Consider the following 14691-nt stretch of genomic DNA (forward strand, 5'->3'; position numbering starts at 1 on the left):
TCTAGTGATCTAGGTGTCGTTTTTGTTATTTGACATTTTGACACGCTGCGTCGCGTGGGGCGCAAACGGCGCAAACTCGCAAAGGCGAAGCGGAGGGCGGAGGGCGAAAGGTGTGGTGGAAGCAGCACATAAAATTGCAGGAGCCATGAGCAGAAAGCAGAAGCCATATGCGCATGCGCTATGGTATCCGTAAAGCTCTAAACAGATACCATAGCGCATGCGCATATGCCTTCTGCCTTCTGGGGATCGATCATGTATCTTTTCCCCTAGGACGGAACGTGAAAAGTGAAAAGTTTATCTCTTTCTATTCAATACCAATAGAAAGAAATAGTTACATGAAATTTTTCACTTTTCACGTTTCCGCTCTAGGGAAAAAGTTACATGATCGCTACCCTGCTCATGGCTCCTGCAATTTTATGTGCTTCCACCTTTAAGCCAATGGTGTTTCTTTCGCTGATTGGCTCCGCCATTTCCCGATCAGCGCTGCCGGTTCTTTAGTGGAAGTGAGACAAAGCTATAAGTGGGAGTGAGACAAAGATATAACATACTTCACGATGGTCCGTCTTTTATCGATAAGACGTTAGTGGGAGTGAGACAAAGCTACGAACTCTAGACGATTGTAGCTTTGTCGGCAACTTTGTCGCTGTCGCTATCGCCTATTGTGCAAGGGGCTTTAAGCCAATGGCCTAGTTTACACCAATCACTTGATACGCGTATTAAATAGTAAATAACTAGTAAATAAGGCTGATTATTGGCTGATCAGTTCAAATATACTATTTGATACGCGTATCAAGAGATCGGTGTAAACTAGGCCAATATCGGCCGGAAGTTTTGAAAACGCCATTTCCCTATCAAACCACGTGACCAACTTGATACGCGGAATTTTCAAATTGCTGAAACTTCAGTTTGTATATTAAAGCTGGGTTCCGATATTCACTGTCAATACCGAAAATCTATAGTGTAGGTTAGTTACGTAAACTATAGATTTTCAGTACACGCACTTTATTTTAAACAGTATTATTAAGATTTAAAACATATCAGTAGTATTTATTTCAAGTTAGAATATTTTATAATTGCTGAATACTTTATATATTATTAATTGATATGATAACAACCTGTCAAATGTTTTGAAAAACCGGAAGTGCTAATCGGGAAATGGCGGAGCCAATGACTCGACGTCCGATCCGATCAGCCGCTTCCGGGTGAAACGCGCGCACGTTTTTTAAAAACCGAATCAGCCCGTTTCGCGTCAATCGCGTCTTGACGTCTACGCGAGGCATCGATTCCTCGCCTCCGTCTCGCGACGAGCCGCCGTAAATTATTGAAAGGAGTCTCTACAGCGTGTCGATATCGCGTATCGCGTTTCGTTGACGTTCGAGGGGCGCGCCGATTTTCCGCGGCGATTTCACTCGCGCCGATCGCGCGCGCGCGCGACGACAGCTCTCTTCCGTCGTCCTGTCGTCTTTTATTACCTTCCTTCTCGCGGACGGATCCGATTGGGTTCGCGCGGCGATCGTCCGTTATTCGCATATCCTCCCTCGCCTCGGTCGTGTTGTAAAAGTACCGTTGTGCATACATACATATACGTGTATTCACGCGCGCGCGTGCTTCCGCGTGTGTCTGTGTCTGTGCGACGACGACAATCGTGCGGATCGTGCGCTCTGCACCTCGCGACAGCCGACAGCCTCGGCCGTATCGGCGCGGAGTAGCGAAGCGGAGTCAGCTGCGGAACTGTGCGGATTGCGGAACCGCCACCGCCACCGTCCGTTTTCCCTGCTTTTTCCCGGTTTTCCCCGCATGGGCCGCTCGCTCCTCCGCCACGGTTTTTCACGCGAGAATGCAAGAGAATCGCGGTAGAACGTGAAGACACGTCTGCTCCCTCCGCGAGGAAGGTACGGACGGCGGAGAGGACGTGCGCCCGCCCGCGAACAGGCCGCGGTTATGTTTCTCGATGGAGAGCGCTTTGACGACAATGGCAGCAACGTCCCCGTCGAAGGTACGTCGGAGGTTTTCCATCTTCTTTTCTTTTTCTTCGCGTGATTCCCGGGAACGCGAGTGAGACGGCGGATCGTCAGCGAAGGAAATCGGGAATGAAAAAATGGAAAGACCGAAGGAGGGAGAGAGGGAAAGAGAGAAAGGGCATTTCTTCGATTTGCGAGGAAACCGAACATATCGAGCGTAATTCTTTACGGACATTGCCGACGATCTGTTCGCCGGGCTCGCTTATCGTCCAACGAGTCACGATCGTCAGCGACGAATAATACGATTTGTCAACCGTGCTCGTTATTGACGCAGTCCGTTTCTGATTTACTTGGAGAATGAGTCAGAAGCGACTGTAATGTTCAACAAAGAGTTTTACATCGTCAGAACGCGATTATATTTATCTTTAAACACACGCAACACATATGCTATTTAAAAATTTTTGTTATTGTTATAAATGCCTCGTAAACAAAATGGTTCCATCTCTTTGTTTCTTATGATAACCCCTGTATTATTTAACATATGCTAAAATAGAGATTTTTATAAAGGTTCCTGAAGTAAGAGAAATTATTGTAGGCATGTATATACGTTTATTTCTTCCTGTCGGGGTTTGATAGGCATTTTTAAGGAACATACCCAAACCTTTACAATAAATCAACATCCCCTTTCCCTGCCTGGCCATATAAGACCATACCTTTACATACTGGTATTCTTCCCTCTTCCTCCCTCGATCTTACTCGCCTAGAGCTCTTCTTCCTCTTCTTTACTAATAATTATTATTATAGGCATTCATTAATATATATTTTTAACTAACTGGTATTATGTTTGCCTCTTTGAACAAGATAGGTTTTTCCATAAGACTATTTGATAACAATAAAAGAGAATGTAACATTAATGAATTCTTTTAATATCCCAGAGGAGACTGCAGAAGGAGTTGATGTCTCTGATACGCGAGCCACCGCCAGGTGTACACGTAGATGGAGAATTGGCTGGGCAAAATTTGACGCAGTGGATCGTTCACATGGAAGGCGCTAAAGGCACGCTGTACGAGGGGGAACAATTTCAGCTGCAATTTAAATTCAGCTCCAAATACCCGTTTGATTCGCCAGAAGTGACTTTCATCGGTGGGAATATCCCTATACACCCACATGTCTACAGCAACGGTCACATTTGTTTATCCATATTGACAGAGGATTGGTCTCCTGCTCTCAGTGTGCAAAGCATTTGCCTGAGTATCGTTTCCATGCTAAGCAGCTGTAAAGAGAAGGTGCGAGATATAGCCATTAGATATTAGATGAACACTCGTGTGTCTTTATTATTCATAAATAATGCAAATACTTTTCATGCAGAAGAGACCGCCCGACAATACGTTTTATGTGAAAACTTGCAACAAGAATCCAAAAAAGACAAAATGGTGGTATCACGGTGAGAAGACTATATATTATTACGTGAAACTTTCAGAATTTTTCAAGTGTGTCTTTATCATGGGTCTGTTTTCTAATGCTGAACTGGCTGCTCTAGTTTAGAGTTTATCTTTTTTACTCTACAGTAGAAGGAAAAAGATAAACTCTGAACTAGTGCATCCAGTTCAACAATAGAAAACAGACCCCATATTAAGTTCTAGTTTTGTTATAATATTTGTAATCCAGTATGCTCTAACTAATTTATAGTTTTAGATACATAAAAGTGCAACTATTTTTAAGTTATGGGTAAAGGTTTATATATATAAAAGTGCAATTATTTTTAAGTTATGAGTAAAATAAATAATTATTGTTTTTTTTAGATGATAGTGTCTAACATTGAAAAATGTGGAAAGATTTTGTCAACTTGTCAACATTGAATTGTTGGACCAAGTGGGATAACATCCAAACCTGATGCATTAAATCAATAGAATTTTGCATACAATATTATATAGTCAAGTCAATATAACAAGAAATTAGACGCGTACTTCAAAAAAAAAAAAGACAAGGCTACAACTTACTTATTATTATTATAGAGTTAATGCAAACTGCGTGAGTTGTTTAATCATAAATTATTACAATGTTGCTGATAGTGAAGCGTATTTTAATTACATAGAATTATTATCAAAACAGTAAATTAATGCTAAAAAGAAAGGTAGATAAGAAGGTATTATTTATTATAAAGATATTAATATAAAGTTTTCTCTCTTGTTATTCCGAATTTAAGGAGATTCCTGATGTACGTTAATAAAATCATTTAATAAATTTAGAAATTATGATAAAAAATGGTAAATATATGCATACTTAATATTACAATAGCTATATACATTTAAAAAATTTATTTTCTGTTTTTAATAAAACTCAAAAGTTGAATTAATCTAATTATATATGAAAAAAAATATATTTTTTAAAATTCAATGATAAATACTACTCTATTGTGCATTAATTTTCTTTTATAATAACAAAATGCGATTAAGCGCAATATATATTTTTGCTTTTTAAATAAGCCATTTTCTTATCAAACTATATTGTTTTTAATATATTTCCGTTGCATTTATTTGTCTTTTAAGATTTTTTGAGGCTACCACTTAGATTTTATTAATACTATGTCTAATAAAGTACATATTATAGTTAAAGCAATATAGTGAGAATTGATAATAGCTCTTATATGCGTTAAACTTTTTAATATTAGCACTTACGACATAGATATGATTTTTATTAAAATATATATGAGATATTGTCATATCATGCTACATTCTTTTGATAAATTTTGAAAGCTGTAAAAGTTTCATGTAAAAATAATTCGTTAGGTGTTATATAAAATAGGATGACATTCAAGGTAATACAATGTATGAGATTAATTAATGACACTATAATATCAATAATTGGCATACGGTCTAATAATATTCCTAAATTTTCGTGTCATGTAATCTCATAATTACATGTATTAGCTAGTAAAAAAAAACTTTTTGTACATTTATTAAAAGTGTAAGTTATGACGTGATATTAAATTTCTTGATAACATTTGGTGTCTTTTTCTAGTCATTAATTTATCGCACCTTATACATAATAATTTGTCGCTGATTATATGTGTATGTGCCAAGCATATGAGAAACTAACAATTTTGAAGAAGATAACTGGTATCAAATTGGAGCATACGTAATGTGACAACAATAAAATAATTTATTAAAAATATATTTTGTGCAATAATTGCTTCACATTATATCACATTGTAGCGATATTTCATATTTTCTTTCGCTCTATTGGAATATCATCATATATTTATTTTTTCAAAAATTGTTAATTGATTAATCATATGTGTTTCTGAAAAATCTATTTTGTACACTAGTGATTTTTTAAATATGTAATCTCTATAATGAATTATTGTTTTTATCTTTAACTATAAATACATTTGTTAATAATCGAGTAATAAAACATATTGAAGCATATGATTGAACTATCAAGAGATAAATCTTTATTTTACATTTATTTGAAAAGAAGAACAATTCTGATCTTAATCTTATAATAATATTAATTTTATAATTACAGATCAATATTGATATTAATATCAATCTATATTATAACATGTAACAAGGACGAAAACTAACAGATTATTATGGTTATTCGAGTAATTTGTTATGTGAAGAGACATAATTGATATTAATGTAAAAAAGAAGACTGATGTTAATATTTTATATAATAAGTGATTGGATTCGTGTGCTATATCAAACTCTTTCTTACAATTATCTTTAGTTTTATCTTATTCGTTTTTATCGAGTCTTCGCTAAATGCTAAAATCAGTATACCTACTTGCGAGATATATATATATATATTCCGAGAAACGACTTTACTTGTGTTCTATAATAGTTATCGGTTATCGCGATTACATTCTCAGAAGTCATCGCAGGAGGTAAACCTCGATTACACTTGTATACTTACATACATATGTAATAATTTTTAACAAAGTATATAAAGCATGCATAAATATACCTTTAACCGTTATTACACATATATGTAAAATATATATACATACGATATCGAAATGCAAGTATGTTTTAATCTCTACTCAATAGCTTCCAAGTCGAAATCACTATAAGTTTTTTGGATTCCGTACATAAATAACTATCTTATAAGTAAATAGAACGAACATATTATTTATCTATGGTTTAAAAATTTTTTCCAGTTTCTAAAATCAATTTTCCCGAAAAGGAAACTTATTTTACGCTTTCGATTTATATTTTTTAGTTATATTATTTATATTTTTGGTCATATCATCTTTATACATATATCTTCTATAATTAAACAATACATTTGAACTCGATGCTGATATAATCGGTTATGATATTAAAGTTTCTATCTAACAAATGCAATATATATAGCATAAAGGAAGACAATCTAATTTAGGAATTATTTTCTAACATATGTTTTTTACCCATGTACCTTATACACATGTAGTATATCTTTATTAATATTGCGAACCGATTGTCAGCAAGTTTTTAATCATATGCTTTTATTTATTTTATTTTATTTACTACAATTATTCCGAAAATTCGTGTAGGATCAATACTCTGTATTATTATTGAATATATAATGATTTATTTTTATTCAATAATACTATATATTATTAAATAATCGAAATTATATTATTTCGTAGTAAAACATTGATACCTCCGCATATTGAATACGTTCATTGTTCATTGTATCTAGAAGAATCTTGTATTATCTGGTTAATGCTGCTAAATTTTTTCAAAGATATGAAAAATTGTCTCTTAATTAAAACATTATCTTTTTAAATTATTGGTTTTAAGATATATAATTATACATATAACTTGCATGATTATAAGTTTGTTTCTGTATAGAAAGACTTTATCTACGAGAGCTCAAAATTTTTTTTAACCCTAGAGAGTCTTTCTGGGGTAATACATTACCCCACGCGAAATTCAAATTGCGCCCCTGCCTTAGGAAGGTTAGTTTTCATACCGAGACCCTAACCATAATTCAGTTTAGTCATCCAGCAGTCGACCTCCGTCATTCAGCGAGTGCGTTAGACCCGTGCAGCAGCTGAAAACCGAAAAAGAAAATCGTTTGGGGTAACGTATTACCCCCTTTGGCCGTTTACGTTCGACATTTACTACAGTAAAGTATATTTCAGATTTTTTACGGAAAATTCTACCCCTGTTTCATATATAATTGTTTAAGATTCGGTCAATTATTTCATTTTTGCTGTTCTTGCACAGTAACTGATTAAAACTTTGTAAAGTTTTTGTGGAGTTAATTTTACTGTTTCCATATACTTTTATAACTTTTGACTACCTTTCAAATAAATAATAATCGACAGAATCTGTTTTACTTTCCATTTCTTGCGATTTTTCCCATTCGACAGTTTTTCATCATTTCCTCTACTAGTTCAGATGTTCAAAGAAATATGTTTTTTTTAAGAAACGAAAAAATCGCTTACATGCCCTTGAAGGTTGTCTATTCGTCTTTCAAAATCCGTTGAAATTTTTAAAATCGGTGATATTTATGAAAAACTACAGCATTTTTTATAAAAATAGTCATTTCAGCCCAATTTTTGGTTCTTTTTCTTGTTTTCCGAAATTTTTTTTACTGTTTTTTTTTACTACTGTAAATTGATATGACTACTATCGTCTTCCCTATTAAAGAACAAACAAAATTATCTATTAAAAAGTTGTCTAACAACAAATAGAAACATTATACACGCGGTACAAGTTTGGGGTAATTTATTACCCCGCTTGGCCTTTCACGTATGAGAAAACTCATAAAGACTTTCTAGGGTTAAATACCCTGCCTCTTATAGGCAAATATCGTGATATAATTATTAGCGCTAATTATTTTCCTTAAATTACAAAAAATGATATAATAGAAATAATATAGATGTTTCGTGCATGCAACTGGTGTTATAGAAATCTCAGGTCATCGAAATGAAGTTCATTCGATTCCACGGAAAAGATTAAAAACCGTCTGAACAACGTTATCGCACACACATGCATGCCGCAGCTATGTGGTTAACAGTTGTGGTTGAGGGAAAGAGGCAAAGAGTGGGGCCAACGATTTCTGAGCCCATTCGACAAGAAAACGCAACAGTAGTCTGTTCTGTGTCGGATTGAACGGAGCTAATGTCGAGATTTATTACTCGTGCTTTGATTCTATCGGTAGTTTGTCAATGGTCGCGTTCAGCAGACCAAGCCGCTCAGTAGCAATCGAACGTGATTGGCTCTTACTTTTAGAACCAACCAATCAATGCAGAGTGTTGATAAGACGAACTCAACAGTTGTGCAACAGTTGTGTCTGCTGAACCGCGCCCAATGAGTACTGGACAATCGTAAAATTCACAGTTTTCGATAAAAACGAGCGTCGCGCACTTCCGGAATATATATACACAACATATTTTCAGATCGCTTTAAATTTACGGTAGCTTTATTTTAATTCGTAGCAATTATGATATAGGCCGGTATTCATAGTTATTTAAGACCGTCTGAAGTTCAATCTTAAGATGTCATGAACCAATCAGAGCCGTATGCCGTATTAGCGTCTTATTAAAACATTACTTAAGACGATCTTGAAGACTATGAATACCGGCCATAGATTGAGATGCGACCGCGGTGACCGCGGTGCCACCCATTAGTATCAGCACAGGGGGATATCCAAGGTGTTTTATTATTCAAATTAAATATATCTATTTTGCACGTCAGTTCACGCGCGTTCTCCGTATTTCTGTTCCTTTTCTCGCTTCGCTTCTCGCGAGAACGAACGCTGATTTCATCTCTAATGCCCTAATTCGCCCAACGTACGCGGACTAGCTCGGACGTGTTTCGCGTGTAGACACGGACGACACATTTTAACGTGTTCGGACGTGTTCCACCCAAACGAAAAAATTGTTTAAAGTATTGCGACTGATACTGTCTGCTTGCAATTGCCTTTTGGACTTCGCCACTCAACCTGATTCAGACTTTGTTAACAAACAGGGGCAAATGCTGACCATATTGACCTCGTATTAGAGGCAGGAGCCAATACAAATATAAGAAGAAGAAGAAGAAGAAGATCTCTAATGCCCGTTCTAGACTGGAGGATTATCCTACTCGCGGCTAGTGAGTATGACTATATTGACTAGGATGAGTAGTCGCGAGTAGGATCATCCTCCAGTCTAGAATGGGCATAAGGCGCGTCGTTCTTCGATAGCTGCGTCGCGTCATCGCTGAAGCCAGTATATTAATTTCAAATTTGATAGTATCAACGAAGATAATAAGTGATAGTGGCTTATTTTCACTCTTATTCGGATTGTATTTTGTTCCTGCGGGACGGAGCATCCCCCAACTGCAGGTGTGGTGTCAATGACGTGTCAGTAACCATTAGAGTTTTCATCGAATAGAGTTTTCCTTTACGCGAAGTGCTTTCCACGGTAACAGCCGTCGACACCATGTCGTCCATAGATCGATGGTGAACGTAGCGTTGGCAAAGTGATTGCTGCCAGCACGAACGATGATTTGTGCGACGTATAATCCCGAGTTATGAGTCATCAGTCAATCCTTAATTTAGCAGATAATGCGGATTGTTGCCGGCCGGTTGCGCTGATTTGGATTACTGATTACGAGTGATGTTTTCCGATCGAGCTTTGTTCTACATTTTACTGACGACTTCTCGATTAAAATAAAATGCACGTTAAAATACGATATATTTTCACGATAAACTTCACTTTTACAGTTGGATGTTGTAATTTGTGAAGATAAGGCATGATGGACTATTTATATCTGCTATGAAGTTGTCATAACATATGATGACATCTTCTGCTATGAATCATACCAAAATTGTAAGTAATTTTATCGTACCAAGAGTTAAACCATGACCATGATAATTTAGATATTTGCTGTGGTATAGATAAGCGGGGTACGATTGATCAGCCAGATTGAACGTAATAAAATATTTTAAACCGCGAAGATATAATATTGTAATGTTTAGTCCATTCTAATATAATTGATGTCCATAATTTGTTCACAAAAAAATCAATTTGTTGTAGATGTTCTACTGCTTCTTATGAAAGATACTCATCGTTTTCTCTTCTCTCGCCGTTCTTTTATCATACATTCTATTCGTAACATATACTATTTTTTTGACCGGCGTGAATTTCCATAATCTGTAAAAATAATACGAGTTCAAATAATACGCATTATTAATACAGATCGAGTTATACATAGAACAATAATTGTACTGGAACATTTCTGAATTGTTTGCGATGATTTTTATTTATAAAATAACGTAAGATAAAAGATGCAAGATAAAAAATACGATGCAAAAAGAGCACAGTGGCGTATACTAACGATGTTTAGTGTGTTCGCTTTCGTAAGAATTTTTAATGACTTAATAACTTAAATGGTATGATTTTTAGATATTATGAAGAATTTATCCATTGAATCAGCAATACACATCCAATGTCTTTAATTTACGTATATAATTTGTATCGATTAACAATAATTAATAAATATCCGCAATATGTAAAATGCACAAGTGCGTTATACCGTACCGTATGCAGCATGTGCATAACGTTGGAGCGTTATTTAATTAATGGAGGAAGTTTGAATAAGATTGCCATACCAGATAATATATTTGGCTTATTGAATTTTATTTTTTATCTAATATTTTATTTAATAAGCTTCTTATCATTGCCGTTTATATCGCAGAAGTTGTTCCTTGATCACTAGTTTTGTTAATTCGCGCATTAAAGTTTTGTTAACATAATTCTCTTGATTAAAACTTTCTATTGTTGTATGAAACAAGGACTCAAAAGGCACATCCGACAGCCGTCGATTAGAAACGAACTGTTACATTTCTCGTCGATTTTATTCAGCGATACTAAAATGACTTATGGTTTCACCAATTAGTCAATCTTAACCATGATTCAGTATATATCTCAGTTCTTTTATAAATCTTACAAGAAGAACTCGAAAACGTATATAGAGGAAAGTTCCCTATTATTATTATTATTATTATTATTCTGTTGATCCCATTATGAAAAAACCCCGCCATCTCATATTAGGATCCTATCTCATAATAAGAGACTTTTCTCTAGTAATTTTTTTTAACTAAATAAAATTTTAAATCTAAACGAAATTGCAGATCTAGCAAGTTTGTTTGAGTGCTTTAAATATATATCAAACGACGGTCTTTGGAAAAATCATTTTTAAGATCATTTAAAAACCGTAGTTTTTCGCAAACCGTTAAAAAAATCCCATATTAACAATAAAAAAAGAATCACGTTTCCAAACTGATTTTTCCCTCGTTAAGTATCTGAAATGAGAGGAAAAAGAGACAAAGAATTAAACCAAACATTTAGGCCGCGGTATTCATAGTCGGTTCTTATAATCTCGAATTATAGTAGCGATTTGGTAAATTTATCTAAAGACCCTACAGCTATTTCTCGACGAGCGTATTCTGCTGCATGCGGTGTATCGCATTTTAGGACATAAGATAAAGAAGGTGAATTTTCCGCGTGTGTATGTTGACATTGATGCAACAGCAGCAGCAAACGCTCGACGGTAATCACTAGAGTCAGGAGCAGCAAGAGCACGGTGCTGTTGTGTCTGCCGAGAATCACGCGGACGACAGGTCTCACAACGAGGCTGAGCGCTTGGCGAGGGAAACCGCGGTCGTCACTTCAGGAAATGGTAGCGTTACAGATTCCCCTACGCACTGGATTGACGTAGACAACGACAATGAGGAAGAAGAGACGGATATCGAAGAAGACAGCAGTTGGATCACGAATCAGCCGGTATCGTCGACCATCGTTCAGCAGCACCAAGCATCTGCCACTACAAGTGGCGATTTCATCCTACAGAATCCCGATCCGTCGAACTTCGGCGACATTTCCGTGGCGAACTCGACAGGAGTGCGTGTGGGTAATGAGACCATCTACAATGGTCCGGTTACCATAAACCAATTCGTATACACGAATCCTACTACAAATCAGGATGCTATTGAACTTATCCGCCTCTCCGACAATATCTCGGATTTGTCGACGAGTCAGGACAACGAAACTCCAAATAAATCAATTTTTCTACAAAATACTGAATTAGCTAAAGGTAATAGTCAATCGTGCGATGCAATAATAGATTGTTTAGGCCCGTTTCTTATAGTTTTTTTATACTTAATTCTTTCTTTCCGTAAGTACACTGCAAGTATATGTTTAAGCACAAAATCGTTGGATAATTAAAAAGGACAGATCTCTCATAAGTTTCTGGATTACAGAATAACAATAGGATAAAGTTTTATATAAGAAATTATAAATCGCGACTCACTAAATTGAATTATAATACAATGTAAATATGCTAAATATGTTATAAATTGTTATAAATGTCATCGCAACGAGACATTACTCTAATACCTTTCCTATGCATAAGAGCAAATGTACTTTCAAGCTTACAATTTGAAAGCGTGTGTAATAAATATCTTGAGTATCTAAATATTATATATTAGGACGAATCAACATTTGTCCTAAAAATTTTAAATATATATTTATATTAGTAGAACGTAACGATTACTTTTGTGGACACTGATTTTAATCTGATAAATTTAAAGACATTATAGAATCAAATTTTCTTCGTGTTATATGTAAACATTTCAACACTTTGTGTTGCTTACGTATCCACCTAGAAATGATTAGTCGAATCGACGGCAATTTGATGTCGACGCATTGATAAATAGTCGATGTCAAATACCGATTATTATCTTTGTAATCTCCGATCTCATCATAATTGTTTTTATGTCAGTTAAACAATTGCGAATATTTTTGTAAGATTTCTATTATCTTTCATCTGACTCCACATTCAGACAAAAATATACATATATCAGTATTCGATCAATCATTCATCGATGAATTGACGTCGATTTGAATAATCATCTCTAGTTAGATCATAGACAATAAGTCTATGAGTTAGATAGTACTATTTGAGATAAGTGAAAAAGCAAATATAAAAACGGATAAATGGAGTATATGTTTTAATTGTCGATCATTAAATAAATGCGATAAGAATCAGTGATGTACGATCTTTATCTGTTTTGAAGTAGCTTCGATAATTTCTTTCTTTTAGAACATGTCTTTATTTATCTGAAAGAAATTTATTTACAAACTTTGACCTAAATCAGAGCATGGGTGGGTGTTTTCGGAAGAACAACCATTTTTTCTCTTACGTGAAAGATAATAATGTTATCAGAACTATTCAGGCTGCAACAATTTTTAAAAGTAATTTCAATGATGCGTCACAAATGTCATTAATTCCTTTGACCAATGGTCTTGTCGTACTACTCCAGAATATAGATTAATATCAACGATATTCTACATTAATGATTGTTACACTTTAGTCGCGCTACAAGAATTAAAGCTAAATATAAAAGAGCTATTTTGACCTCACAGTATATACGTATATTATGCTATTCCTGGCATAGATTGACCAGATATTGCATGCCGCAAATTCTTTACTCGATTGTGAATATTGAATAACAGAAAATTGATACCAACTAAGAATTATAATGCTTTACGTGAAAAACTTAATGTAATTATAATATTCCTTTTGTACACACGTGCCGTAATATAATAAGTAGCTCGTGAAACAACCGTTCTAATATAGCTTTTTGTAATTATTCTAGTGACGCAATGGTTCTGGACGTGGAAACGTGCGGTTTTATCGTGCGTTCTAACTTTAATACTTCTGGCTATTGTAGTGCCTATAACTGTACATTTCACTCATCATCCGGACGTATCTCCCGCACCGCCCGAACCGACCACATCGGTCCCATTGGAAATTCCAGACTCATCGGCCGAGGGTAATTGTCAGTTTAAAAAATTTTTTGTTTGCAAGCGCGACATGAGGCAAACGTTATCTTATCACGATTGTAAACTTAAAATCTGTATCTTGCACTCTAATATTAATATTTGTATTTATTTCATTTCGGTTACTTAAAAGCGCATCTTTTTTGCTTTCCTCGTTTTATATATATATTTCAAAACACTTTGCATTATCATATAACTAGCTGGTTACCCGGGCTTCGCCCCGGAGGACATATGTAATCAGACACGCAAATAGTCTCTCTCTCTCTTTCTCTCTCTCTCTCTCTCTTTCTTCCCCTCTCCCCCCTCCCCCCCTCTCTCTCTCTTCCTCTCCTTCCTCTCTCTCTCTCTGTCTCTCTCTCCCCCTCTCTCTTTTTCTTCCTCTCTCTTTCTCTCCCTCTCTCTCTCTCTTTTTCTCTCCCCCTCTGTCTTTTTCTCTCTCTCTCTCTCTCTCTAAATACAATTCTTTAAAATTTGATTAATTATTTCCCGAAAATTCGTCAAACTTCTGATACCGCTTTCCAAAAAGATCGATAACAAAAAATTATATACTTGATAGCACTCCCCAGGAAATTCAACCCCTACTTTATGTACAATTTTTTGAGATTCGGTCATTTGGAACCGGTTTTTAAAAAAATTGGTAATAAAAAATAGTACACTTTATAGCACTTCCCGGGAAATTCTACCCCTACTTCATGTATAATTCTTTGACATTTAATCAATTATTTCCCGAAAAATTGAAAGAATTAAAAAAACCGATTTCCAAAAAGATCGGTAACAAAAACTGAACACATTATGGCGCTCGCCGTAAAATTCTACCCCTATATACAATTCTTTCAGATTCGGTCAATTAATTCCCGAAAGATTGAAAAAATTTTGATACCGGCTTCCAAAAGATCGGTAACGAAAAAT

General features: G+C 35.2%; 1 protein-coding gene and 1 pseudogene across 1 annotated transcript; both read left to right on the plus strand.

Moving 5' to 3' along the window:
* The first annotated feature begins 1364 nt into the window (after positions 1–1364).
* On the plus strand, positions 1365–4045 carry LOC112467299 (ubiquitin-conjugating enzyme E2 W). Its single transcript, XM_025035852.1, has 4 exons — positions 1365–1996; positions 2897–3247; positions 3330–3405; positions 3764–4045. Exons 1-4 carry the CDS (start codon positions 1952–1954, stop codon positions 3775–3777), a joined length of 486 nt encoding a protein of 161 aa, XP_024891620.1. The 5' UTR covers positions 1365–1951; the 3' UTR covers positions 3778–4045.
* A 7406-nt stretch (positions 4046–11451) lies between these two features.
* LOC112467298 lies at positions 11452–13912 on the plus strand (annotated as a pseudogene).
* The last annotated feature ends 779 nt before the right edge of the window (positions 13913–14691 follow it).

Source organism: Temnothorax curvispinosus, unplaced genomic scaffold (genome assembly GCF_003070985.1).
Source record: "Temnothorax curvispinosus isolate PA1 unplaced genomic scaffold, ASM307098v1 QBEX01017148.1, whole genome shotgun sequence".
Classification (NCBI taxonomy): Eukaryota; Metazoa; Arthropoda; class Insecta; order Hymenoptera; family Formicidae; genus Temnothorax; species Temnothorax curvispinosus.